The 27,493-nt window shown below is 57.0% G+C and overlaps 1 protein-coding gene across 3 annotated transcripts in view; it reads right to left on the reverse strand.

Annotated features, from left to right (window-relative positions):
- NOS1 (nitric oxide synthase 1) overlaps window positions 1-21,452 on the reverse strand; it is a 58,005-nt gene extending 36,553 nt beyond the window's left edge. Inside the window, exons 1-2 of one of the 3 annotated variants that reach the window (XM_027747979.2) lie at window positions 21,262-21,452; window positions 7,039-8,184 (exon numbers count right to left, since the gene is read on the reverse strand). In XM_027747979.2, coding sequence (XP_027603780.2) covers window positions 7,039-7,760 — 722 coding nt within the window. In that variant the 5' untranslated portion in view covers window positions 7,761-8,184; window positions 21,262-21,452. Of the gene's footprint in view, window positions 1-7,038; window positions 8,185-8,655; window positions 8,748-18,518; window positions 18,738-21,261 lie in introns of those variants that run through there. The other 2 variants (XM_027747978.2, XM_027747980.2) reach the window with 2 other exon arrangements.
- Window positions 21,453-27,493: the final 6,041 nt, after the last annotated feature.

Below are 27,493 nucleotides of genomic sequence, written 5' to 3' on the forward strand. Positions count from 1 at the left end.
CGGAGCTCAGGGTGGGGACAGGGCATCCCTCTCTCCCTCCCGGAGCTCAGGGTCGGGCAGGGGATCCTTCCCTCCCTCCCGGAGCTCAGGGTCGGGCAGGGGATCCCTCCCTCTCTCCCTCCCGGAGCTCAGGATGGGGACAGGGGATTCCTCTCTCCTTCCCGGAGCTCGGGATCGGGGCAGAGGATCCCTCTCTCCCTCCCGGAGCTCAGGATGGGGACAGGGGATTCCTCTCTCCTTCCCGGAGCTCGGGATCGGGGCAGAGGATCCCTCTCTCCCTCCCGGAGCTCGGGGTCCGGACAGGGGATCTCTCCCTCCCTCCCTCCCGGTGCAGCTCCGGGTGCGTGTCCTGAGCCAGCACAGACCTCCCCCCGGATGAGGCCGCCCAGAAGTATCCGGCTCTGTCTTTTGGAGAGAGAGACAAGGAGAGAAAAGCCCTTTCAGAGCAGCCAGAGCCTCACCCCAGTCCTAGCGCAGATGGGGGGGAAAAAAACTAAAAACAATCAATGGTTTCATTTTACAAATATTTCCTGCCCCTTTCTTGTAATTGCCTTGTTTGTGAGCCCGGGCAGGAACAGGGCGTTTGGGGTAAGTTGTTTTCTTCTCCAGCCCCCAGCAGAGGCACAGGGGTGACCTGCCACATCCAGGATGCCCCTCGCAGCTCCAGGACGGCGGCAGAGACACCGTGCCCGGCCTCAGCCTCTGGAGGATGTTCCCAAAAGCACTTTAGCAGCAGGAGGACCCCAAGGGCTGTTCTGGTGGGCAGTGGGGAGGGTGCAGGTCCCTCGAGGGGTGTTTGGAGGCAGCCAGGCTGGGCATTTCCAGGGATCTGCCTTGGGAGCTCCACAGGGTGAGTGGAGCTGGCCCTTGGCTCCTTGTGGAGAAATCCTGGACAGGTTGGACGGGGCTTGGAGCAACCTGGGATAGCGGGAGGTGTCCCTGCTCACAGCAGGAGGTGGAAGGAGACCTTAAAGCTCCCTTCCAACCCAACCCATTCCATGAGATTTTTTAAATGGGCACTTTAATGTCTCTGAGGAACAGGCAGCAGTGCTGAAGATGTGTCCTTGGAGGCCATGGATTGGCTGAACTCTCCCAAAGGCTGGATCCAGGATCCAGAGCTCCCTCTCTGAGCAGTCCTGCTGCCACATCTATTAAATACCATCAGCCAGATCTCTTGGATCCAGACCAGGTTTCGGGGAAAGGGACCATTTTTGAGGTTGTTTTCTGTTCCAAAAGCAAAATCTGATACTTAAAAAAGGAAAGAGGAATCCTGCCCTGCCCCCCTGGTGCAAGAGCCTCGGATGCTGCCTCCCCTCGGAAAGAGCATCTGGCTGTTTGGAGAAATGAGAGGCACCACTGTTTTCTTTTGACTAATTTGATGATGTTGCAGTGCTCAGAGTGATGAAGCAGAAGGGAAGTTGCTGAGACAGCCCTTTCTTAAATTTCTCCAAAGCTTTTCCAAAAAGAAATTAAAAAAAAAAAAAAAAAAAGAAGAGAGAAAAAGGAAAGTTTGTCACTTCTCTCCTTTGAATTTCCTTGGCAGAAGGATCTCTCTGATTTCCCAGGCAGAGATAAGAGATAGCACAGGCTGCTGCCATCCCCAGGGACCACTCTGGGTGAGCTGAGGAGGAGGATGGTGCCCACTGGTCCAACAACAGCTCTTGTGCTGTGGCACTGGTAGAGTCACCCCGTGCTGTGCCCACAGTGGATGGACCCTTTCCTTCCTTCCAAGCCCTTCTCCTTGGGGGCTGAAAACCCCACACTCGAACTTGGGACTGCTCTGAACCTTTGAGAGAAATCCCTTCTTCTTCCCTTCTTCCCCTCTCCTGATCCATCCCCGGGGGTGCTGCAGGGCTGCACTTGCAGTGCTCCACCTTCCAGGCTAAATGGCTTTGCCTTTTACCTTCCTTTTGCCCCCTGGAAAACCACACTCCAGAGGGCATGGCATCCTCAGGAGTTGATATTTCCTCGCTTCCTCTCCTGGGGCAGCTCTTGGAAAACGTGCTGGCTGCAGACTCCTCACCTGGAGGGAGAAAGCAAGGCCTGTGCAAGAGCAGAGGGAGAGGCAGGAGAAGGGATTTGTAGGGCAGGAGAAGGGATTTGTAGGGCAGGAGAAGGGATTTGTAGGGCGCAAAGAGGATGGAGAAGAGCTCGGGAAGGAGGTGGGAATTCGGAAGCGGGAGGAATAACTCCAAAAGGTGGGATGCACTCCCGGGAGAGGCAGCAGGGACCATGTGCCCAGAGTGGGCAACTGCAGAGTGGTCAAAGCAAGGAACCACTTCCTAAATGAGGAAGGGGATCTGGAACAGCACCAAAGGAGGGCAGGAGCCTCCCAGTGAGCTCGTGGCACGGCCTGAAGAAGGTTCTGCAGCCTCAGAAGGTCAGAGCGTGGCTGGGCTGTGCCCAGTGCCGGGATCAGGGACTAATGAGCTGGGGCTTCAGAGACACCCATGAAATATGAGGCTGTTAAATGTCACGGAGCAGGCACTGACAGATAAAGACCTGGGAACAGATCCAAGCCATCCCAAAGCCCCACCAGCATTGTTCAAAATTCAACCAGCGTCGAGCTGCAACTGCCACTCTTGTCCCTTCCCAGCCGTGCTCAAAGGACACCTGGAGGAGGATTCCAACCTCAGCAGCTTCTCTGGAGGCCAAACACAGCTCAGGTCTGCTGGGAGAGCTGCAGGATCCCCCACGGGCTGTGGGTTTGTCTGCTGGGACCACGTACAGGGAACGGCTGGCCCATCCCATGGGGTGCAAGAAGCAGCACAGAGGGGGAAGGGATGAAGGGTGGTTTGATGACCGGTCCAAGGCAGCTCCAGGGGGGGTTATTTGGGTGGAATAGGCTGTTTGCAGGCACTAAATGCATCAGCCTGATGGAGTCAGAGCGACAAGGAAGGAGGATCGGCCAAGGGAGAAGGGGAGGGTTGTTCCCTTCCGAAACTCCCTGCATGCATTTGCAGAGTGCCACAAACAGGAGGGTTTCAGGGAAACCTTTTTCGTTTCATGGGTTTGAAAGTTTCGTGTCCAAGCACAAAGACATCAGAAATGCAAATGCAATGTTTTGAGCAACACAAAGAGGTTTTGGCGGCGGCGAAGGAGGTGGGAGGAAGAGAATTTTCTCTTCGAGAACTGCGAAATTATGGGGTTTGTTCCAATGCAGGATGGAGCCTGAAACCTTGAAACCCTCCATAAACTGAACTCCTGCTCTCAGCACACTTCTCCCTCTCGGGGCTGCTGATGCTGCTTTTTGGACCGAAACTGCCATGTTTCCATCATGCTGCTCGTGTTATGGAATAGACCTGAGAAGGAAAATAAATATTGGCAACTCGGTGGCGAGGGGGGAAAGAAGGAGGGAAGATGGGACATGACAATCTCCCTAGAGCTCAGAGGGAAAAACAGACCTAGGTTAGCTGGCAGTGAGTGAATCAAACTCTATTTTTGCTCTCTAGCCCACGGTGAGCCTCATGGCAGAAATGCCAGCTCTCATCATACCTTGCTCCCCACTTCCATGCTCTGTTTTGTGACTGACTTCAGTGCAGATGGCTGGAGCCAAGGAGCAGACACGCAGCCCTGGTCACAGCCCGTCCCACAGACAGGCAGGGAAATCAGCAGGGAGGAAAAGCCAGGTCATTCCAGGGATAACTCCCCTGGGCAGTGCAGGGGATGGAGATGAACTGATGGTTTCCCCCAAGCAAACTCAGAATCCATCAATCACAGAATGCCCTGCGTTGGAATGGACCTTAAAGCTCATCTCATCCCACCCCCTGCCATGGGCAGGGACACCTTCCACCAGCCCAGGTTGTTCCAAGTCCCATCCAACCTGGCCTTGGACACTTCCAGGGATCCAGGGGCAGCCACAGCTTCTTTGGGCAACCTGGGCCAGGGCCTCCCCACCCTCACAGGGGGGAATTTCCCCCCGATATCTAATCTAGCCCTGCCCTCTGTCAGTTTGAATCCATTCTCCCTTTTCCTGTGACTACATTTAAAAAGTGCCTCTCCACCTCCCTTCAGGTGTTGGACACAACTGTTCCCAGTTTTCCTTGGAAGTAGCACTAGAAACACGGGCTGGAAGCCCGAAGCACCAGGTGTTGTTTGAATCACTTTTGGCAAAGCCCACCTTGAGCGAGAAGTTTTTGGCTCCTTGTGAACAACCTCAGAGTTGCTCCCTCCTGCCTTCAGAAGGCTGTCACGGCTCCCTGAGCCGGAGCAGCTCTGACAAAGTGCTGCAGGCTGGGAGGGCCAGCACAGGGCAGGGACGAGACAGAACTGGAGTCATCCCAAGACCAGCGTCTCCAGCTGGATTGATGGTCAAGTGGTCCAGGCTGTGGGTGTCAAGCTCGACCTTAAATGAGGTTTTGCCCCCTCCTGGTGTCCGGGCAGAGCTCTGTTCCTGCTCTGACTAACGCCAGCTTCGCTTCTCCCCCCAGCCTGGAGGAGTCACAGCCTGCAGCACGAGAGCTCCATCAATCTGGTGAGGCTTGCTGGGGTTTTTTTGGCATTTCTTTGGCACTGTCCAGCAGCCTCCCCAGTTACCCACCCCCCTCGCTCCCTGCCCCTTCTGCACTTCTCCTACGGACCGAGAAAGCTTTGACTGCAGCAGACCTTCACGATGCCCTGGCTCTGCCTGAGCCCAAGCAGAGGAGATGAATCATCTCCAGCACATCACGGGAGAAAGGCCCTTTGCCCTGCAGAGCAGCTCTCAACAAGTTTTCCCTGCAGTGCATCTCCTTTCCCACATCTCTGCTCGAGCCCTTGCTCGCACCGAGTCCTGCTGCAAGAACGAGGCTGCAGCTTCTCATCAAGCAGGAGGTTTTGACTGAAAAGTGGGTTTTCAGTCCCAGACTATATAGATTACATGATTTTTTTTTTTTTTAAGGGTGTTGAAATAAAAAGAAGGAGTGAGGTTTTGGTGAAGTACCCACTTGCTGCTTCGAGGTCCTTCAATTACGTGAATTCAAAGCATTTCTGTTTAATCTCTGTATAGAAGAGACTCCTCGAAGAAAAGACACCATTTTTCATCCCTCCCCCACAGCTGGAGCAGAAGAGACAGCAGAGGATGTGGTTTGAAGGGTGAGGCTGTACCTTGGACCAATGTTTGGGACTGTGTCCTCCGGGGGCTTCGCTGGGCTGCGACCCCCAACCCCTCCACAGCAGCCTGTGCTAAACCAGAGGGGGCTTTTAAGCACCCCTGCACATTTTGTAGACAAGCACGACCCTTTCAGTGTCTCAGATCTTTGGTTGCTTCCAGCAGGTTCCCCCAGGATGGGTTGGCACTGGGTTAAGGGATGCACCGTCCAGCCGGGCAGCCCAGCCTGCTGGGCTCAGAGAGAGGGAGGTTAAATCACCTCCTGTTGCACAGCAGAGCCCCAAAACCAACAATTCCCAAATGTACAACGCCTGGGGGCTCATGTGGTGGGGAGGGGATGGCAGGAAGGGCGTCCCTGAGCGTGTCCCACCGCTCTCCCCCAGCGTCTGCCGCCCGCCGCCGGCACCGGGCTCAGCAGGGATTTTTTCCCCTCTGACTCAGTGTGACCACCCAAACGGGCTCTGAGTTACCGTGGCCTCCACGGCAAACAGGCACGATTTGGGAGAGAGCAGAAACCGCATGAAAACAACTGAAAACACAAAAAGGGAGGTGGAAAACACAGGGAGTGGGCGTGGGTTTGGGATGGGAGCGATCGGGAGCTCAGCCTTGGCTGGGAGCCCACGTGGGGACCCTGCTGTGCCTTTCCCCTCTTGTTTCTGATAAAGAAAAAGGAATGCAATTTCTTTTTTTTTTCCCCCCTTTCCTAAGGAAGCGTGTGCAGCAAGAGAAGTTGAAATTACAAATCCCTGCGTGGCTGAACCGAGACCTCCAGCTCCAGCAAACCCTGCAGGCTGTTCCAGCCAGTCAATAACTGAGGGCAGCCACAACCGGCTGCAGCACTTGACACCACTAAAATGTGTTTGGGGACTTGGGGAAAGGTAACAGCAAAAGGCAACCCAGCACTGCTAATAAACGGCCAGGAGGAGAGGGAGAGAGAGAGAGCTGGTACCAAAAAAAAAATAAAATAGCTTCTAACAACAGCTTTGTAAAGCAGGAAGGGCCACAGGGAGCTGCTCCGGCTCTGGAGCGATGAGCTACAGCTCAGAGAAATGCTGAGGGAGATCAGAGGGCAGCACCACGCACATGGCCCCTTGCAAGGAGGATATGTCAAAAATTAAGCTGTTCCACCCACAAGATGGGACTTCACCGTCCTCAAGAAGCCATGGGACAAGCGTTGTCTGCGTCCCCACCCCTGTTACCCCTGCAAACAGGTCTGAAATAATTATCATCCTGCTCCAGAAAGAGCAGAGGGGATGAACAGGCAGCTCCACTCTTGCGTTTCAACAAGGGCTGGCCGTTCCTGAGCTCTTGATGGAAACAATTCCCTGCTTCCCAGAAGACAAGAGCACCAAGGCAGAGGTCCCCTTGGCTTCAGACAGAGCTGGGCTGGGGCTCCCCTCCCCTCTCCCAAAAGCACAGAAGGTTTTGAACCTCGTTTCTCCCGGGGAGCATCGTGCCCTGCCGGTCTGACCTTCTCGCTCGCTCTCCCGCCGTTAATCAACAGCAGATTTCACCCGGAGAGCTCTAAAGCAGGACAGCAAGGACAGGCAACACATGGATCTTGTCTGGCAGGTGGGGATACTGAGACACAGGGCTTTGCTTGAATTTAGATGAGTGAGATTAAGAACATGGAACAGAAACACACCCCAGCCCAGCCCGTGATCCAGCACATCACAGCTCAGCTTTCCGGGAGACATTGTTCCTGCTCTGCCCCCTTTCCCATGCTTAACCTTTCTCCCTGTCTTCCACAGTCTTCTCCCAGTTTTTCATTACTTTTATCTTCCCCTCTTCAACCGCTCCCCCCTTTTCTTACAGCCCTTCCTCTCCACCTCCACCCTGCTGTGCCAGACAGCAGCCAGCTCCGGAGAGGTGCTCCCCGGCACCTCAACCTCGCGTAGCCAAAACCCAGCGCATTCCACCAAATGTAAAAAACGTATTTAGGGACCTACCAGTCCACCTGGACTTCTATATCCCTTGTCTCTACCTTGGAGGGCGCATCTCCATCGCTGCCCTTACTGCTGCTCTTCAGGAGATCCAGGACGGGCTCGATCTCTTTGAGCAGCTCGTTGTCCTCCACGCCGCCGTTGAGGCACGGGTGGCCACAAGCCCCCTCCTTGCCCTTCCCGGCGTCCTGCCCTTTGCCGCCGGTAACGACGCCGTTAACGTGGACCATCGGCTCCACCTCCCTCCCGATCTCTCTGCTCCACAGGGAGCCCATGGCGCGCTCGGGCTGCGGCTGCTCTTTGCCGTGCGGGCTCGGGTTGGACAAGTCAACAGCCCTCGGAGCCGGGCAGAGGGGTCTGGTGACACGGACGGTTTTGGGCGTCCCGTCGCCCGCGAAGGTGGTCTCCAGGTGAGTGGTGAAGCCCTCGGGGCCCCGCAGGATGAGGACCACGTAGGTCTCGGAGGCGATGCTTCTCAGGATCTCCAGCGCCGTCTCATAGCTCATGTCCACCAGGGGCCTGCCATTGACGGCCAAGATGATGTCCCCAGCCTGGATGAGGCCGCTCTGCTCCGCAGCCCCTCCCCGGATCAGGTCGGAGATGATGACGGGCGGTTTGCTGACGCGCTCCTTCACCAGGAAGCCGAGGCCGCCCACCTTGCGCTTGAAGAGCCTCACCGAGATGACGTTGGGCTGTATCTGCTGCACGCTGAACACATTCTCTTCCATGGCAGCCCCTCCTCGAGCCTGCAGACCAGGACCTCGACACCCGCTGAGCGCAGAGAGATCCGCCGTCGGAGATGCTCGTCCTCGCCGGGGTGGGGAAGGGACAACTCTGGCTCTTAGGGAACTGCTCTTAACTGGGAAACTCCTCAGGGCTTCGGCTGCGGGGCTTTCTGCGGCATGCTCGGTGTCACCGCGCTCTGAAACACCCGGGGAAGGGCAGGGGGTGTCACGGGTGGGAAGCAAGGCTAGGGACAGGACAGGCAGGGCAGGCAGGGCAGGCAGGGCTGGGCATCGCGTGGCCAAGCAGGGGCTGGAGGGGACAACATGCCAGCTTCCAGTCAGCCTGTGGTCCTGCGCTGGGCAGAGAGGGGGAGGCAGCCCGCTCGCTTCACCGGCATCCCCGCAGACCGTCCACGAGCTTCTTTATCTGGAAAGGAAGGGGGAAAAAAAAAAAACCAACAAAGGAGAAAGAAAAGTGAGACAGGGCAGGCGTAAGTGCCTGCTCAGCACGGGGCTCGGCACGCCACAGGCACCCACATGCATCAGCCCGTCCCCACAGATGTCACCCCCCGGGCTGCGTTTGGGAGACAGGCTGCAGCCTCCCATCGCTCCGGGCTTTGTTTCCTCCTTCCCCCCCCCCCCCCCCCCCCCCCCCCCCCCCCCCCCCCGCGAAAATCGGCACCATCTGTTCGGCGGGGGCCGGGAAGGCGCGGGGGGAGCGGGGGAGCCCTGGCAAGGGGCTTCGCCCAGGGGTTGCCAGAGAACGCCCGGCAGGTCTGGGGAAGGGGCAGAGCCGCTCGGAGCTCGGCGGCGATTTCTGCCGGCGGAGGATCCTGTCTCCATGTGTTTTCCAGAGCATCCAACAACCTGATGGTCGAGAACCAGACAGGGGACGTACATCCCTGCCCAGGAGGAAACCCGCTCCGTAGGTGCTGTCACAGCGAGTCGGTCTCGATGCTCCGGGAGCAGCAGCCACGAGCAGAGCGAGGCAGGAGAAGAGGACACTCAGCCCCCTTCCCCCGAGTTGGGAACTTGCAAAGGCAACTGCTTTTAAGCCTGGCTCCAGGGATCATCGCCTCAGCTCCTCCTCTCCGCGTATTTCGAGCCTGGCACGGGGATGAGGAGGCAACGCTCGCACTCCCCCGTGCCCAGCCCTGCCATCCGGCTCTGAACTGTTCCCACACAAACTGCTTTGGCTGATGGCGAACCATCGCCAGGAGAACACGCAGTGAGTTTTCCCGGCTCTCAGGGGAGCCTCGTGCAGCTGGGCATGACTGTCTACAGCCCTCAGCTGGCTCGGGGAGCCACGTCTCATTGACTCCTGATGGGACCCTTGTTCTTACATGCCCAGGCTTGCGTTCAGAAACTTCTGCTCCCAGACCCTCTCTGCCTTCCCCTCCCTTTCCTCAGATGCTCTGGAGAACGTTCCTCTCCAGGACTGCGCCCTGACATTTTGCAGCAAACTGAAATGCAGGCGCCTTCTTTTCACTTCTAAATCTGGGTTTTGGGGAGAGAACAGAGGGCACTTGATCTGCAGGCTGGAGGCACTGACACGACGAGGAAAACACTCTCCTGTCTCCCCATACTGAGGGCAGTGTTTGCACCTTCAGACATGGAGCACCAAGTCCCCTCTGCCAGGAGCTCCCTCGGCACCCAGATGGGAAAAACAGGGATCTGAGGAGCAGCCAGTGACACCAGTCCTGGCATTAACTCAGGCATTTTAATCCTCATGTGATGAAGGCTGCTGACCCCAGACTGCACTTTTTACAAGCGAGTTAAGAATGAAACAATTAAATATGTACAACCCAAGCCAATGGGTTTAACCCCTGTGGCCCTTCCCCTGCTGTGACTCGGCCCTGCAGAGCAGCAGCAACGTGCAAAGGGTTAAATGCCACCGAGTAGGCCAGTGGGCATTCACATCCTCAAGGGCTAATTAACCCCGGGGACATAAGCACTAATTGCTGGGTGACTTCCTGCAAGTGACCCCGGCCAGAGGCCACTGGAGCTGGACCAACGAGGCCGTGATGGGCTGTGCCACCTCCCAGGGCTCGGGGCAGCAGAGCAGGGTGTCTGCTCCAGATCCTCAGGCCACCTGGGAGGGAAGATCCCAGTTTTGGGGAGGTTGGAGGGAAGCAGAGATCTGCTTCTACCGGGAAGGTTCTGTCCCTTTCCCTCCTTCCCAGCCCGTCCATCCAGAGCCCACTTTCACCGGCAGGACCCCGGCCAACTCTTCCCTCTTTTTCTCAGGCATTTTGGTGCCAGTGCTGAACCACAGGACCAGCTTCCTTCTCCCTGCCAGGGTCTGTCTTTTCCTGGTCCCTGCATCCCCAGCCCCTCCACTGGTGCCCGTACAAGCGCAGTGACCGTCACCCTGACGCCCAGGCACGGCACTGAGTCACACAGGACTCATTTCTAACGTCCTGGCTGACGCTGCAGGACGAGCGTGGCTCTGAAAGCAGCACAAGTGCCACGGGAGTGTGGCACTGCCAGCTCCCTTCAAGGGGACAGCCCTGTTATTTGCTGGGGATTAGTCACGGGCAGCAGCGCTCGCGGGCTCCTCGCCGCCGCTGGAGTCGGTGTTCGTGTCCTGCCCATCTCAGCGGGGTCAAGGCCATCTCGGGGACTGCCTGGCACGAGTCCCTGTCACTGCTGGGCATCCCCAGCAGCTCACACAGGCAGATGTTCAACAGCTGGAGGAGACCCTTCAGCCCCGCTCGACCTTCCCGCGGTGCCTGCAGGGCAGCACGGCCACGCCGAGCTCACTGGGCAGGGCCGACAAACCCCAAAGTGTTTATCCCCTCACTCTTCTCCCACCAGGCTGATTTCCAGTTATTTCCACCGAAAGGCTCATCATTTGTTGTGTGCATTCAGTTCCAGCCTGCAAGATCCCGGGGGACAACATCATTTCTGGGTGCACAGCATTCCCCATTCCTGAAACCCACAGACACCTCGGCATTCCTTGCAAGAGGGACAAGGAGACAAAAGGAGATTCTGGGTGATACCCCAACACCCAGCCAGGGCTTTCTCCCAGATGAGGGTGAGTGTGTCCCCTACAGACAGAGGGTGTCTTGCTCCCAGACCTTTCACTCTCCCACCCGTGATTGTGGGATCCCACTGGGGACTGGCTGGAAAACAGGGAATGACATTATGTGCCTGCTCATGAGTTTTTCCTCTTTCTCAAGCCCTTCCTTTCCTTTTTCTCCGCAGTTCCTCAGAGTCAGGGGGGTCAGAAAAGAGGCAGAAAGCAGAGGGGCAGGCCAGGAGAGTGAGGGCAACCTGTCTCTAAGCCCCTGAGCCTTCTGCTCCTTTGGGAAGAGCTGGGCAAGCATTTTCATAGAATTATGGCATCATTTAGGTTGGATAATAACTTTAAGATCATGGAGTCTGGTGGTTCCTCAGCTCTGAAGTCTTGCACAAACTCAGAGCGGAGATGGAGCAGGGCAGGGCAGCAGGAGACACCTGGGAGAGCTCAAAAGGCTCCCCCAAACACCCAGTGAGGTCCAGGGCTCCCCCCTGCCCAGCTCCTGGGGTGTTCCAGGAGGTCTGATCCCACATTTCAGATGGAACCTGACTGATTCAGCCCCCGTGAAGCGACGGGGAGACGGCAGCTGGGCTCGGCTCTGAGAGCTCAGCTCTCCCTCCCAGCACCCCTGGGAGTGTGACTTATGAACCCAAGAGCTGCAGGACATTTGCCAGGTTGTACATTTAAAGCTACCGGTGGTGTGTCATGTCAAACTCCTTAAAACCAGTGAGAACAGGGTTTCACTGGGGTGGAAACTCTTCTTTCACCCCCGAAAGGGAGCCAGGAGTGGCCAGTGCTGTGAGCAAAGCCGGGCTCAGCTCCCTGCTGGAATAAACACCCACAGACGGTGCCAGCCCACTCCCTGCCTCAGTCTCCCTTCCCTTTCCAACACATAAACCCAGCTCAAACCACAACAGACCCTGCAGACGTGCAAACTTGTAGCACCCCAGACAAGTGTTAACTCGGATCCCGACACCAATCCCCGGTAACATCCCTCCCTTTGGAGGCTTTAATGAGCCTAAGGAAGAGCAGCAAACAGGCTCCCCTTCGACAGCGACGAAAGCATTCGCTCCACAAACAACTCCCACCCCCAAAAAAAGAAAAAAAAAAAAAAGCAACAACAAAAAGCTTCTCAAGTTGCCAGATAACATTTCGAGCACCAAACTCCAGCACATATGTTAATTGGATGATTTGATTTCAGAAGCAGAGCGGAGGAGAACTCAATCTTTAGGAGCTTAACACAATCTCTTAACTCTGCCAGGCAGCAGCCGCGGGCTGGGGAGAGCTGGGACGTGCCCAACTCCAGCCCTCCGGCATGGGCACTTGGGCTGCCCTTGGCCTCACAAGTGGATTTTGAGCCTTGCCTTCGCCACGATAATAGCTCGTGGTCCTGCGTGCCAGCTTTAAATGGGCACCATTGTCCTACTTAATTAGTTTTCGTGGGATTTATGGCGCTCGGGGAAGAGCCCCGGCGCTGATGGATTTATGCCCGTTTAATTTTTACGACCCACGGAGCGTCAGTGGATGCGATGAGGAGCACTGGGATGCAACATATGCACAGTTACTGTAAACCTGCGTGTTTGTGCCTCTGAAAATGGAGCATTAAAGTGATTCACTGGCAGGCAGCTCGCTCGTGCCAGCAGTTCCGCGCTCGATTCCCGCTCGGCTCCGGCCGACGGCGCGGCGTGTCTGTGTACACGGCGTTTTAATCTTGGGAATATATAGGCAATGTTCCTTCAGCCATCTCTAATTATCCACCTCCCACCAGCCTTGCCAAAATCCACCCAGGAAGGAGCGAGACCTTTTCCCTTCCCAGCCAAACGCCCGCTCTGCTTCTCCCTTCCCATCCCCAGCGCGCCTGGCTGGGACGTCACTGTTTCACCGGGGCCACGACGCCTTCTTTGCCCCCTATAAACCTGATTTACACACACAAGTGGATGAAATGTGGCGTTTTGCCATCTGTATGACACCCTTATGCCAGTGCCCAGCGACGGTGCAGAGCTGCCGGACCCCTCCCCGCAGCCACGGACACCGGCGGGCTTGGGAAGGATGGTGCCAAAGGGATGGAGTGCCAAGGACTCAGCCCTGGAGATCCACTCACCTGCTCCATGTCAGCAGGGCCGTCTGCACTCAAAACATGCCTATTCCTGGCAAAAGAGCAGTTAATAAAATAAATATTTGCTTTCTGATATCAATAAATCCATGCCCAGTCCCCAGGAGGGTCCATTTGCCTCTACTCAGGGGGTTGTTTTCTGGAAAGCAAACCAACATCTGATTGCTCACAACCATATTGTTGGGATGCAGCTGCCCCAAAGCCCTGTGACCCGCACATTTATCCAACTCCTGGCACTCAGTTTGGTGTTCATCCCCTCCCCAGGGAATTAAACAGCCTGGGAAAGCCTGGTCCTGCCAGCACGAGCAGCCACTGGCACGTCTTCCAGGCGGTTGAACTGATCATTGTGGACCCCTCCCAGCTGAAATACTCCATCCTATCCCATCCCAGTCAGACCAGCGTCTTCCACACTCCTAATCACGGAGTATTAGAGGGAGCAGAACCCTACTAAAACTTTATTTCCATTTAATGAAGCCCCTCATCCCTCTCCCCTTCACCCCCTCTGACACGAACCGCCCCTCTCCGAGCCGACCGCAGCAATACATTTTAATGTTGCCAAGACAACTGTGTTGACAAAATTCCCTTCCTTCTTTTTTTTTTTTTTTTTTTTTTTTTTTTTTTTTTTTTTTTTTTTTTTTTTTTTTTTTGTTCTTTCTTCTTTTTAAGAGCTGACAGAAACAGGGTTTTCTTGTAATTTGGAGTCCAAGGCTGAGCATATTTCAGCACCACGCCTGCCATTTCTCTTTGACTCTTCCCGTGCGATATTTTCTCGGCGCCCGCGGTGCCGCGGCTCAGATAAAACCATCAGTTCTGCTGCTCCCCCCCCCACCTACAACTGATGTTCTTATTAGGGCTCGGTCCATCTGTAAAACATAAATTTCCCCACCATCCGTTTGCCGAGGGGATTGGAATCACACACCCAGCGACTCCGGTTTGACAAATTGGCCCCGTGTTAACGCGCAGCCACTTTGTCCTAAAAAGACAAAATAGGTAGGTAGGAAACAAATGAGAAAATGCCACTTGATGGATGGTCTCGCAATCCAATCGCAGCACGAGAGGGGAATCGGGGCTCCATTTGGGAAGAAAAAAAAAGGAAAAGGAGAATTTAAGGATCGCAGCAGGTTGGCTGGAGCTGTAATAGCTCCAGAGCCGCCAGCCAGCATCAATAAAGTCAGCGACAGAGCTCTTGGCTCAGTCAGTCCAGGAATAAACTCCTGCTTCATTTCAGCAACCCATGTTCTCGTGCCCTCCTTTGCTGCTGACACCCCAAAATTCCTTCTAGCACGGCGTTAAATTTTCCTACACTAACAAGTCATTTAGGACTCTGAACAGTGATAGATCTTATTGCCACCGGCTCTCCAAAGAGTGACTCATGGCCCTATTTAAAACCCTCTGGAAAAGCTCGGGCTCCTCCCGCCACAAGCCTGGGTTCCTCGGTCTGGAGGCACGACCCCCCAGCCAGATCCCTGAGGAATCCTGGCTCTGGGATTCCCTCTGTCCCCTGAGCATCCCCCCCATCTCTCTTCAGGTGCCATCCCCCACTCTCCCACTGCTGGCTCTGGAACGTGGACCCGAAGCGGAGCTCTCGCCCTCTTTGCACCGCCCTCCTCAGGGACTGTGCGAGGCAGAAATCGAGGATAATTTGTTCCCCTGAGTTGCTGTCCCTGCTTCTCTCAGGGTTTTGCATTAGCACTTGTTGCCATAGTACCAACAGCGGCGGCAAAGTTCTCTGGGGGCCTCCTGGGACCCATTCCTTGTCCTACGAGGGCCATCGCTCTAATTCAGGCAGGATTGAGGTGGGGAGATGTGGAATTTTCTGCCTCCTAGTCTTTGCTAAAGGTGCTGTCGGTGAGAGAGAGGCTGTTCCTTGGAAGCAGCAGCAGCAGCCACATCATCTCACTGCACCACTAATGTGGTGCTGGGCATGGGGCAGCATGGCAAGAAAGCCAGCAGTGTGTGAGGGAGAGGAGTGGAAATAGTCCCTGCTGTCCCTGGTGCCCATCAGTTCCCGGGTTTTTCCCCTTCCCCATGGGACAGCCCCATGCTGGTGATGCTGCCTTTGGCTGAAGCAGCCCCAGCCCTGAGCCTGAAAACAGCTTTTCCCTGTGCCAGAGGAGAGGGATTGGACTTCCCAAGACCTTGCTCCTCACTCCTGGCACGGTGGGGTGAGGCAGGCTGTGACCCCAGGGCCAGCTCTGCAGCCCTTGACCCACCCACACCACCGACACTCCATTTTGATGGCTTTTTCGGGACAAAGGATAATCCCCGCTCGGAAAAGCCTGAGCTTTCCTGACTTCCAAAGCGAGGCAGAACCTCACGTTTCCAGCGTGTCTGAAAACATAAGCCTGAAAACTCCGGAAAATGGGATTAAGACAAGCCTGCCCTAGAAGGGCATTGCTAGATCTCGTTAAGCACTTCTGAATTGTCATGCGAAAAGAGAGGAGCGTCGCCGCCTTGGCACAATTACCTCTGCTTTTGTACCTCGCGGGTCGCCACGCTCCACATAACAGCCAACACCCTGATAACATATGGGCTCCCCAGAGCTCCCGGTGCCCGCAGCCAGATCCCGAGAGCTCCCTCGGCATCATATCAGCACAGCTGCCACCTCGGGTGGGAACCCGCGCTGCGCCGGGTCCCTTATCGCACACAGCCCGTCACGGCTCGTTTGCGACGAGAGGGTGGAATCAAACACGCTTTCATCCAGCTTCAGCCAGACAGTGGCTCCCAGGCCTCTTCGGGACACAATGTATTTATTTTTGGCTCGGGAGGAGAGATCAGATTGCATCCATGGGTTTGATTTAACGCACAGATACAATCGGAACAGCGTGAGTAGAACGAAGGCATTTTTGGCTCCCGTTTCGGAGCCTCCTCTCAAAACCGGTCCCTTGTTGGGGGGGTTGTATTTCTTTGGGAAAAATTGATGGTATCAACAAGTATCAAACAATATCCTCGTTACTCGGGAAAGGTAAATGCTAATCTATGCGAGCTGAGCTCATGTGACTTATCAGTTGCTATATATAGTTGTTTTCAGGCACTGATTTAGGGAATCTGGCAGGTTTCCTAAGCCTTTGTACAGACACACCAGTGAAATGGAAAAGACAAAATACACAAGCAAAGCAGAGGGGGGGAGAAAGAAAAAATCTGACAGGGCCAAAATGGCCCTGAGGGTGAGGGAGGACCAACCCCTCCCCACGAGCAGCCACACAACGTTAAATCCAAGTGAGGATTCAGCCCAAACCCCTCTGCCTAAGATGGCCTCTCGCTCACGGTCGTCGCACTGACAGAGGGAATAAACAGAATTCAAAGGGCACAGGGACTTGTCATTCTCCTTCACTCACGAGGATGTGAAATGCTTCTCCCGGAGCAGGTATGTGAGCAGAGAAACATCCCCTCAAACCCCACGTCCGCGTGGGAAGAGACTCCTCCGTACCGGGAGTTTGTTTGCAAACATATGCACGTTTTAAAATTGGAGGCTCTGCGAGTTTGTGGTGTCTTTAAGGAAATATTCTGGGTAACACGAGCTAGGAGAAAATAGAGGGAGGAAGAAATCACTGATGCAAACCCAAATTCCTTAAAATAAGGCTTCCCCACCCGCGATCTTGAGCAGAAAAGGCACAGCCGAGCAAGATGTGCAGGGAGAAATCCTCCGGAGAGTGTTGTCCTGCACAGCCCCCCTGCCCCAAAAGCCTCCCTGCAGCTTCTGTGTGATCACCCCTGTCGATCCCATTGTGCCTCCTGCCTGAGCCGTTGGCACTGGGGGATGTGGAGGAGGAAGAGGAGCTGGCGCTGAAGGCAGCGGAGCCCCCGACCACCTGCAATCCCACACCTCCCGCTCCAGACAGCCCCTGCTCCCACGGGAAGGAAGGAGACACTTCCCCTCCATCTCAGTGAGAGGCGGATCAGCTCCTCGGGGGCTCGGCAGATAATTGCCAAGTCGCCTGCCAGAATTTCCTCCTGACAGTCACAACTTGGAAGCGTCGGAAGAAAATGTCTGCACCTGGGCTGTGGAGTCGGCGGGCTCGGGGGGCAGGGAACGGAGCCTGCACGGGGCAACGCACACCCCCCCCCCAGCTCCAGATGCTCCAGATGTTGTGCAGAGGCGCCTTTTTGCTCTGCTTTGCCAGGAAAACCCAAAAGCTTCCTACTGTCTCCCAGCCGAGAGCGAGGCAGCAGGGAGGGCACGCGGGGTTCATCTCCTTTGATCCCGGCGACGACAACTCCCTCCCGCATTTCAGGCTCATCCACAGGGACCATCGAGGTCCTTGGCGTGCAGGGGGGGAGAGGGAAGGGGCAAAATCCACACTGAGCCCCGGCTCTTCCCAAAGGAGAGGAGCCCGCCATCAGCGGGACATCCCGGCCCTTCGCTCCAGGGCTGGAGCCGCATCGGGGAGTCTCTTCCCCACCCACCCCGGGCTGGGTGGGGGTCTTGCTCCCACCCCAGTGCGCCGGGGAGAGTGGGGACACCCTGGGGACACCTGGGACATCCCGACCCCGAGGGACAGGGGAAACGGCAAGGGCAGGACGTGGTGTGGGTCACCCCCACCACCCCAGCACCGGAGTTGGTGGCATCTCCTGCGTGCCAAGCCCGTCCCGGCCGTGTCCGGAGTGTCGGGGCGCTGCGGGCAGGCGGCGGTGCCCGCGGAGTTCAGCACCCGGGACAGCTCTGGCACAGCCCGCTGCGGGCGGGGGGACCAGCTCACCCCTCACCTTCCCCCCGAGCACTGCTCCCCCCCGCCCCGGGCACTGATCCCCCCGGGACACTGCCCCTCCACCAGGAACACTGCCCCCGCCCCCCGGGAACTGCATCTCCAGGGAAAACTGCCCCCCACCCCAGAAGACTGACATTCCGCCCCCACCCCCGCCCGGAAAACCGCCCCTTTGCCCTCCCTAAAAACTTCCCATATTAAGCCCCCCCGACCCCCGGAAAGCTGCCGATCGCGGCCCCTGCCCGCTCCGGACCCATCGCATCCGGCACCCGCCCGCTCCGGCCCCTTTCCCTTCCTTCCCTTCCCTCGCCGGGCAAAGTGCCGGCTGTCCCGGGCTCGCTGCCCGCCGCTCCCGCTGCCCACCCCCGCACTCCCTGCACCTGCCCCTGCCTGCCCTTCCCGGGAAAAAACCTTCCCCGGATCCCCCGCGCCAGGAGCCCCCTCGCCCCATCCAAACTTGGTGCGCGGAGTTGCGGGGGAGGGAGACACCGATTCCCGCAGCGCGGGGGGAGCCGGGCACGGGGGCGGTGGGCGAAGTTCTCGGGGGACCCCCGGGGCGCGGAGGGGCGAGGGAGGGGGCACAGCACGGCCCGAGGGGGTGCGGTGGGAGCCGCGTCTCGGCGCGCCCACCCACGACCCGGCTCTCCGGACCGGCAAAGCGGCTTTCCCCGGGCAGACCCCACGCGTGTCCCCCGCCCCGCGGAGCCCTCCTGTCCGCACCGGCGGGGCGGGGGTCCCGCTGCCGTCCCTCCTTTTCCCCGGCCAAGAGCTCGGCGCAGCCCCGGTGCCCCGAGGCGGCGGCAGCGCTTCCGACGGGGCGCACGGTCCCGCGGGGCTCCGCGGCCGGTCCCGCACCCGCTGCCCCGCCGCAAAGTTTCCCGGAGAAGCGGCGCCCGGAGCGGGGCTGGGGGGGCACCTACCGTGCGGCGGAGAGGAGCCGTGCCCGGCCCCGCGCCCGTGCCCGGCCCCGCATCCCTCCCGGCGCGGCGCTGGGCTCGGCTGGGCTGGCAGGGGGGGAGCCAGTCCTCGCTGCGCCCCTTTATCCCAGCATCACCGAAACGAATCCGCTTTGACGTCCAACCAGGGTTTTTATGGGTGTGGAGCGAGCCGGTGCAGCCCTCATTAGGAGACACTCTGCTCTCCAAATCATATATCTTTTATATAACCTCATTTCCAGCGTGGCTTTTCTTCCCCCTCCCTCCCCTTGCCGGGGAGCGTCGCCCACCCCCCTCCCCAACTCCCCCACCAATTAAAGAGCTGAGAGACACCCCCCGGCCCCCACTTGTTGCCGGGAAGCTCCGCTCCACTGCCCGCGGGCTCAGCTCAGTCCGCCCCGGGGGAGTGGGGGGCTCTGCCTGACCCGGGGGGCTCAGCAGTCCCCAGCTCCCTGCCCAGCCGTGCTGCAGCCCCCCCAGTCCTGCTCCCAGCCAGGTTATGCTGCAGAAAAGCCCCCTCTTTCCTTGGCAGCCCCCTCTGCCCGCTCAGTGCCCGGGGCTCACAACACCAGCCCCTCCTGGATATCCCAGTGCCCCCAGCCCGGATCCAGGCAGTGCTGGGACAGCCCTGTACCTCCGCTGCTGGAGCTGAACCTGGGCTGCACGCAGGGGACAGAACAAAGGGTCTCCTCACCCCATTTCCCCTCCTGACTCTTTACCTGCCCCCAGCAAGGCCCAGTGCAGACCCAGGCTTGACATCAGTCTCCAGGCTTTGGAACTGCGCTCATTCCCATGGCAACAACAAACACACAATTATAGATATATAATATTATATAAACCAAGTGGGCTCTCGGGCAGGAGTGTGAGGTTCACCTGCTCTCAGCCTCTTCCCGAGCTCAGGAGGCAGCTCCCACCAGGGCACAGAGAGGTGGCTTCAAGCCTGGTGAAGATCCACAGCCCGTGGATGCCCGGCAGCTCCGGTGCCACCCACCCCGGGCAGCCCCACAGCCTGCCCCACTGCCTGGGCGAAGGCAGGCAAACAGCACACAGCACAGCAGGCCATTCAATCACGAAACTTCCCACAGGGAAGGGAAAACCGAGCAGCCCTGCTCCTCCAGGCACCCCGGGAGCTGCGCAGAGGTGGAGGAGGGCAGGGGACAGGCAAACGCAGCAGCAGAGCTGGGGCTGCTTCCCCCGTTCTCCCCGCTCCTCACACTAATCACCAGAGCTGTGTGCACCGTCTGGGGCTAATGAAAACATGATTATGACTATTTAGATGCAGGAGGACTAATCTAATAGCGAGCTAGCCAACGACATCTGCTCTGATCCACTGGTCAGGGAATCCTGCCCCGTGGAGGGATGAGTGGGCACACGCTGGTGAGGAAGGGCTTTGTGACCCCGTCGCAGGCTGAGAACACTCAGTGCGGCTGAGAAAAGTCCAAACCCTTCTCCCTTCAGTGCTCAGAGCTCTGAGCACGGCCTTAGAGCTGCAGGGCTGTGTGGGCTGGTGATTATCAGGGAGGCTGGTCCCCCTCGGATGGGGTGCAGGTGGATGGGGGTGGGTGCAGCGTGGCTGCAGGTCCAGCTCACAGGGCCGAGGGGTGTGATGGCACCCGTGTGGTGTTCGAGGGGACTCTGCCCTGCCAAAGCCACCCTGACACACGACAGGGGTTCTGGCCAGCAGCACCTCGCTGCTCCCCTGCCCTCCTGCCAGGGAGGCGCATCCACTGGAGGCAAAGCCTTGCTGGGGAAGCAAAGCCCTGAGTGCTGGGACGAGGGTGAGCAGGGCTCCCTGTGCCCCTCCGGGACACGGGTTTGGAAGTGCAGCTCACCCACCCACCCCCCACCACCCTGCAGCAGCACCCTCGGCAGGACCCCCGCCCTCTGCACCGGCCCGGAGTTTGGGAACTGCTCATCCCTGTGCCACGTCCTCCCAGGGCACGGCAGCACCTCCTTCACCCGCAGAGAACCGAGTGGGAACACGCTCATTTTCGGATCATCTGCAGCTTTGCTGCCGCCCGTAAATCCGGGCGAGCCGGGAGCGAAGTGTCAGAACTGGAAGGGACCCGCCGGCCTGTGCTTGTCCTGTGCTCCCCCCGCGCCAGGGAGGAGCCCCAGGTAGCCTTTCCCTCCAGCTGGAAGCCATGAGTCAGCCCGGAGAGGAAGGCTTGGAGGTGCACAAACAACCGTCTGTGAACGGAGAAGGTGGAGCGAGACCCTCTCCAGCACATCCGCCCCCAGCGAGCCCGTTCCCACACAGCTCTTGGGGTGACAGCAAAGGTTTGCACCTCCCTTCCTCCAGCAAAAATTGTTTGGGGACAGGATGTCCCCACAGGGAACATATTCCTGTCATCCTGCCTCGTCCTCCTCGGGTAGCAAGAGCCCCGGAGAAACCCCCTCCTGCCCAGCCCTGTCCATGGAAGTTGCTTCCCCCCTTCCCACAGCTGGGAGCAAATGCAAGCAGCGCTACCGAGCAAGTTATCCCCCAAAACTGCTCGGCAGAGGAAGAACAGCCTCTTCCCTGCCCCTCACGCAGCTGCTCCCCGGTTCCCCCTCTCCTCTGAAAGCAGCTCAGCGCCTCTTGCCTCTGGCCATATGCTGCCAGCGGTTAGAGAAGCCAAATATAAACGCAGCAGTTAATGCTCACCCAAGTTTCCTTCCCACCCCCACCCCCCCTCTCAAATCCTGGCTCTTTTCCCCTCTCCTGCTGCCCTTCTCCCTCACCCACCTCTCTCTGGGGAGCCAGCGGCGCCGGGGGCTCCAGCGGGTGCGTGGCAGGGAGCTGGAGCCGGGAATGCGAGCCGGCTGCGCTGCCGGAGCTCCCCGCCCGCCGCCGGGAATGTGCCGCTCAGGATGCTCGGCTCTCTAAGATCCTTAGGAAGCCGCGGCCCCGGCACGGATCACACACACAATATCCCCGGCAGCTCCGGAGTTATTCGGCTGCTATTTCCATGCAACTCGAAATGCGTTCGAGGGATTATTGCCCGGGGACTAAAGAAACGGCTGAACATATTTATACTAAAGCTTTAGGAGCCTGTGGAACCGCACACACACACACACACACACACACCAGCTGATAGCGGGGTCTGGCACAGAGACTGCGGCGATTTGGGACAAATCCCAGGATTGTCTGTCTGTGCTCTAGTTTAGAGCGGGCGCCGATGCTGGTGCTTGCCTAGAGGTGGCAGTGAGCCTTCGCTCTTCTCGCCCCGAACGCGGCTCAGGAGGGCCCGGGAAGTCCCGGCCGAGCCGGAGCTCTGCCCTCTCCGCTGGGCCGGCGAAGGGTTTGCTGTGGGCATCCAAAAAAACGCCCCCCAAAAAACGTGGGCATCGAAAAAATGCGCATCCAACACCCCACCCCCCCCAAATACCGGTGTCGAGCCCACAGGTGTGACCTGCAGAATCAGGTGACCCTGATCAGCTGTGACCCATCCAGAATCCCCCCTGAGCACACCCCCGCCGCAGATTCAGGTGAGTCTTTGGCATCCTCCCCTCCGCACGGTGCCCGGGGCACAGGGTGGGCGTTGCTGAAATCCAAACTGCCTTTAGCACGGGGTAGAAACTGGGTTTTACCACATCCAGGCTGCCCTTCAGACCTGGCAGCACGTGGCCGAGGCAGCTCCCTTTTAGAAACATCCCTGTGCCACCTCCCAGCTCCACCAGCCCTATGACTTTTTTTGGGGGGGGGAAGGGGAAACCCTTTGCTCCCTACAAGCTGTAACAACCCCTGGACTACCAGGCAGAGCCGTGGCAACGTGAAGGCTTCCAGCACAAACACCAACACCCCACAAGACACCTGTAAACCCCACCAAAAGCTTCATACAAGTCCTAAAACTCCCCGCAGCGGGGGTCAGAGTTGGGAATGTGCTGCTGGGAAGATTCCTTCGGAGCGTGGCTCAGCCTCCCAGGGCACCGAGTGGGTTATGAAGGGTGATCTCTCTCTCTCACACGTGGGCACACACACACACACACACACGAAATCTAATAAAAAGATATTAGTCGAGGAGTATTTGGCTCCTGGCATTCAACTATCTCGAGCTTCATACAGACACCAAAGAAATGAAATTATGGGAGCACACAAACAAGAAATTCCAGGGGGATGAATTAATGCTTCATCGCTGTTACAGGGCAGAGAAGTACCTGTCTGTCTTCCCTTGCATTTCTTTCTTCTTGGACTTCAAAATATGATCTCCCCCCCCACCTTTAAAAGTCACGACAGCGTGTTTCCTCCAGCCCTACCACCTTTCCATCAAAACCAAAATCGCTTTCATTATCATTTTAAGGACACGTCGGAGGGCTGACAAACGCACAAACGGGGTTCAAGGGCTTCTTGTAAACCCGGGGACTAATTTAGACAGATTTAAAAAAAAAAAACCCCTCCTGCTTTAAGACCTCCCTGCACAGCCTGAAAGGGGTTCGAGTCCCTTCTGGGTTATTCAGATGCAAACGCTGTTTTGAAGCACAAGTGTCTGAGCCATCCACCGGCAGCTGGAAGTTTGGGGGCAGATGCTTCGCAGCAGCAGCAGAGCTACACGACTCCAGTGGAATCAGCAGAATCGAGATCATTAAAGCCAGCTAAAACCAGCCAGTCCTCGGGATTTTGTACCATCTGAGTCCCTATTTCAAGCCTTTCTGGTGGGATCGGGCCCCCAAGCAGCACCTTTTCACCTTTAGGTCGATTACGGGCGTAATTACAAAGCAGAAAAGCCACTTCTGTGTCGACCTTAAGCAGCGCGTTTAGAGGTTTAAATTTGTTTTCTTTTTTTCTATGCAGTGACACATTTCAGAGGGCTGCAGGTTAAAGACTCTCTTGAAAAGACCCAAATCCTTAATCTTAAGTGAAAAGTTATCACCGGAGGACCTTGGGGTGGGTGGTGACAAACACAGGAAAGGGCCCTGCGTCAGCCAGGGCTCTGGGTAAATAGGGCCGGGGAGGAGAGTGGCGGGCTGGGAGCAGCCTGACGAGCCTGATAAGCCAAATCTGCAAAGCATTCATTGCAAAAACCGACACAAAGCAAACCCAAAAGCAGAGGAACAGCTGCTGTCGAGTCCTTAATTTCTAAAGAGGAGCAAGAAGGAAAATAAAAAAAAAAAATTAAATAAAAAAAAAGCCCAAAATAACCCACTCCCCACCGGCAAAGCCCCTCCCGTGCTGCCCCACAGGGGGGGTGGGAGGGAGGCTCCAGCATCCCTGCTCCCCCCAGACCCCTGGAATGAAGCAGAGAATTTGGGATAGAGCTGGGCAGCCCCTCCCACACATCAACCCTGAGGGCAGGGTTAGATGGGATATTGGGAAGGAATTCCTGGCTGGGAAGGCCCTGGCACAGGTTGCCCAGAGAAGCTGTGGCTGCCCCAGCACAGGGAGGATGTGGAGCTGCTGGAGAGAGTCCAGAGGAGGCCCCGGAGATGCTGCCAGGGCTGGAGCCCCTCTGCTCTGGAGCCAGGCTGGGAGAGCTGGGGGGGTTCACCTGGACAAGAGAAGGCTCCAGGGAGAGCTGAGAGCCCCTTCCAGGGCCTAAAGGGGCTCCAGGAGAGCTGGAGAGGGACTGGGGACAAGGCATGGAGGGACAGGACACAGGGAATGGCTTCCCACTGCCAGAGGGCAGGGAGAGATGGGATACTGGGAAGGGTGGGGAGGCCCTGGCCCAGGTTGCCCAGAGAAGCTGTGGCTGCCCCTGGATCCCTGGAAGTGTCCAAGGCCAGGCTGGAGCAACCTGGGCTAGTGGGAGGTGTCCCTGCCCATGGCAGGGGGTGGAAAAGGATGAGCTTTAAGGTCCCTTCCCACCCAAACCATTCCATGACTCTGTGATGATCCCACCTTCTTCCTGGACGGAGCAGCAAAACCCAAGGGGAAGGTGGAAACACCGAAGGCTAATCCAAGCCCCAAATCACTCACAGCCCCAGCAAAATTAATAATAATAATAATAATAATAATAATAATAATAATAATAATAGTAATAATAATAATAAAGAAGCCCTGAGAGTGATGTTCAAGCGTGGAGGGACCAAAGGTGTTGGTTTCCCACCCCGAAATCAGCACCATTCAGCCACGGCCCAAGAGCAGCCATGGATCATTCCCAGCCCAAACAAACAAAAAAAAAGGGAGACAAACAACAACTCCAGAGACACAGAGATGGTTTTTTTCCATCTTTTCTCTCCCAAAGCAAACAGAAAGGCGGAGTTCAGCCTTCCCACCAACCGAGCAGAAGTTTGCAGAAGCTGCGCCAGGAATTCAGATTTATTTCTGGCACGACTTTAATGGGATGTTGAAGCGCTGCTGTCATTTAAAGGTATTTAACAGCTTTTTCTGAGCAAACCCCTTCCCCAGAGCTCTTTGCTTTGAGCTGCTTGGACAACCAGCGTGGCCAGGAGAGCTCAGCACCCCGACACCGAGCCCCGGCAGCAGGTTGGAATCTGCCCAGACCCCGAGTTCACAGCTTTAAAAAAATAAAATAATAATCAAAAAATCAATATACAGCTTTTTGGCTACCTCCAGACACGGCTCGGTGATTCACTCACTTCCAAAGGCTCTCTGCCTGTGGTCAAAAGTATCCCTGATGTTTTTCCTTGGGAGATCACTGGTGCCACGTGGGTTTCAGCCCAAACCTCGTCCCCCTCCTTGGTATCCCACACTTTTCAGCCCCCTGGGACCCATTTTCATAACAAAATCGGGGCTGGGAAATTCTCCCCCCAATGCACAGTTCTCACAAAAACATCCTATTGTTCAGATCTCAGCCCTGCCATGGAATTCAGCTGGATTTAAGAAGAGGCAGATGGAGAAACCAGAGCCCAGCTGGACAAACCCTGCTCCCAAGGGTATCCCCAAAAAGAAGAAACACCCCTCAGAACCTTCTAATGGTTTGGTGCTGTCAGAGGAGGGAAGTTGTGCCTGTGTTTAAAATCTGGAGGGTTTCCACCTCTTAATGGTAAAAAACAGAGGGTTTCCACCTATTAATGGTAAAAATTGGAGGGTTTCCACCCCTTGACATCTCTTGGTGGGTGGTGGTAACTCCACCAAGGAGGTTTGGCTGCCCACAAACCCCAAACCAGCTGCAAAGAAATATCTTTCCCTCGGTGTGCAGCTCATCCAGTCGTGGATAAGTCCCTGGCAAGGAGAGGTTTCCTGATGTCCCATCCCTGGAAGTGCTCAAGGCTGGGTTGGATAAACTTGGAGCAACCTGGGACAGTGGGAGGTGTCCCTGCCCATGGCAGGGGGTGGCACTGGGTGAGCTTTAAGGTCCCTTCTCACCCAAACCAGTCTGGGATTCCACGATGGGCACACACAGACCTTCCCAGTCCCCCCCAGTCAGACCTGGGATCCTGCCCAGTTTGCAGTGGGAGGTGGTGAAATCCTGGGATATCCTGTCTCTCTGTGCCAGGAAAACACTGGAGGGGCCCCACCTGTTTTGATTTCCAGGCTCCTGCTTTCCCTGCTGCCTCCTAACACCCTTCACCCTTGGGAGAGGGCTCAGCTCAGTGAGGACTGAGCCCATCGTGGTGACAGGAACACCTGAGCCAGGTCCTGCCCACAGCCAAGCCTGGGCTTGTCCAGGCCTTGCCCAAGGAGCCTGTGGGTATCCTGCTCTCTCCTAACACCTTGTGTGGAGCTGGGGAATTGTTCTGCTGGCTGGGGGGTCGTGGCTGTGTCCCTCCACATCCACCTGGGTGAGCTCTGCTGCTCCGTCCAGGGAGAAGCTGGGATCATCACAGGGTCATGGAATGGTTTGGGTGGGAAGGGACCTTGAAGCTCTGGGGGTGATGGGCCCCACTGTCCCCCAGAGCAGGGGGAGCAGCACTGCCATCACCCTCAGGCTCCTTCAGTGGCCACCTCAGCACAGGGGACAGTCCCTTGGCCGCCGGTGGGACCCTGTTGGAAAGGGAAACTTGGTTGTGGCTGCAGCCCCCCGAGTCCTCCAGCAGTGCCCCCAGCCAGGGCAGCCACTGCTGCAGCAGATGAGCTGAATCCCCCCTCAGCCCACCACTAAATCCTGGGGGAGAGCCCACCCAGGAGGCTGGAGACCCCCAGGATTCACCCCCATGCTGGACAGACCCAGCCCCATCCCAGCACCACCAGCCCCTCAGGGCTTCCTGCCCCGCTGAGAGCAGCACGGGATGGTGCAGCCAGCAGGGAGGAAGAGGTGCCCAGGGTATAACCAGGAGAGCTGGCATCCAAACCAGCCCGGGGTGTTCTTTTTGTTTGTTTTTATTTTATTTTATTTTTAGCGATGTTATTTTCCCATCCTCATTTTGAGGGTGTTTTGCTGCAGGAGCAGCTGATGGGCTGGAAAAAAAGGCTCTCTGAGAGTTAGGAGAGCGGGGGGTACCCAGCCGTGCAGCCCAAGGGAGAGGTTTGAGGCTAAAAACACAGTAAACAGGAAAAACAGCCCAACAAATGAACAGGCCACCTTGGACCAGTGAAGCACTGCCCCGTGAAACACTGGAAAATAACCACCCTCCTCCCCAGTTCCCGTTTTAAAAACGGGAAACTGAGGCGTGGAAGGGCCCAAGGTCGGTCACGACGGGTTTGCAGCACCCCCGGGGCCAAATTTCAAAGGGAAACATTAAAAATATGGAAGCATTTTTCTTTTTTCCCTCACCTGCCCGCTGGATGGGCTCAGGGTTTTCCCTGCGAGGTTAAAGGACCATCAGGAATTCCTCGAGGGGAAGGGGAAGGCTGGAAAATTCTCACCCGAATGCACCAGCAACAGCCAGAGGAGCCCAGCCCGGGACTTGGCAAACCAAATGCTTCTGATTGCCACTGAGACAGAAATAAATTGGAGTCAGGAACTCCCAAAGAAAAGGAACAAACCCCAAGCAGGATCAAGATCGAGCAAGAAGAGAGCTGCTGCAAAACCCCGAGTCACAGCAGGAGGATCCTTCCCTGCTCCTTGAGCTGCATCAAAGAGTTCCCAGCCCCAAACTGCTCCCCAGAAGAGAGCCCAGCACCCCCCTGGGAGGTT

The sequence above is a fragment of the Pipra filicauda genome, unplaced genomic scaffold (genome assembly GCF_003945595.2).
Source record: "Pipra filicauda isolate LSUMZ 115617 unplaced genomic scaffold, ASM394559v2 scaffold656_size334665_pilon, whole genome shotgun sequence".
NCBI lineage: Eukaryota > Metazoa > Chordata > Aves > Passeriformes > Pipridae > Pipra > Pipra filicauda.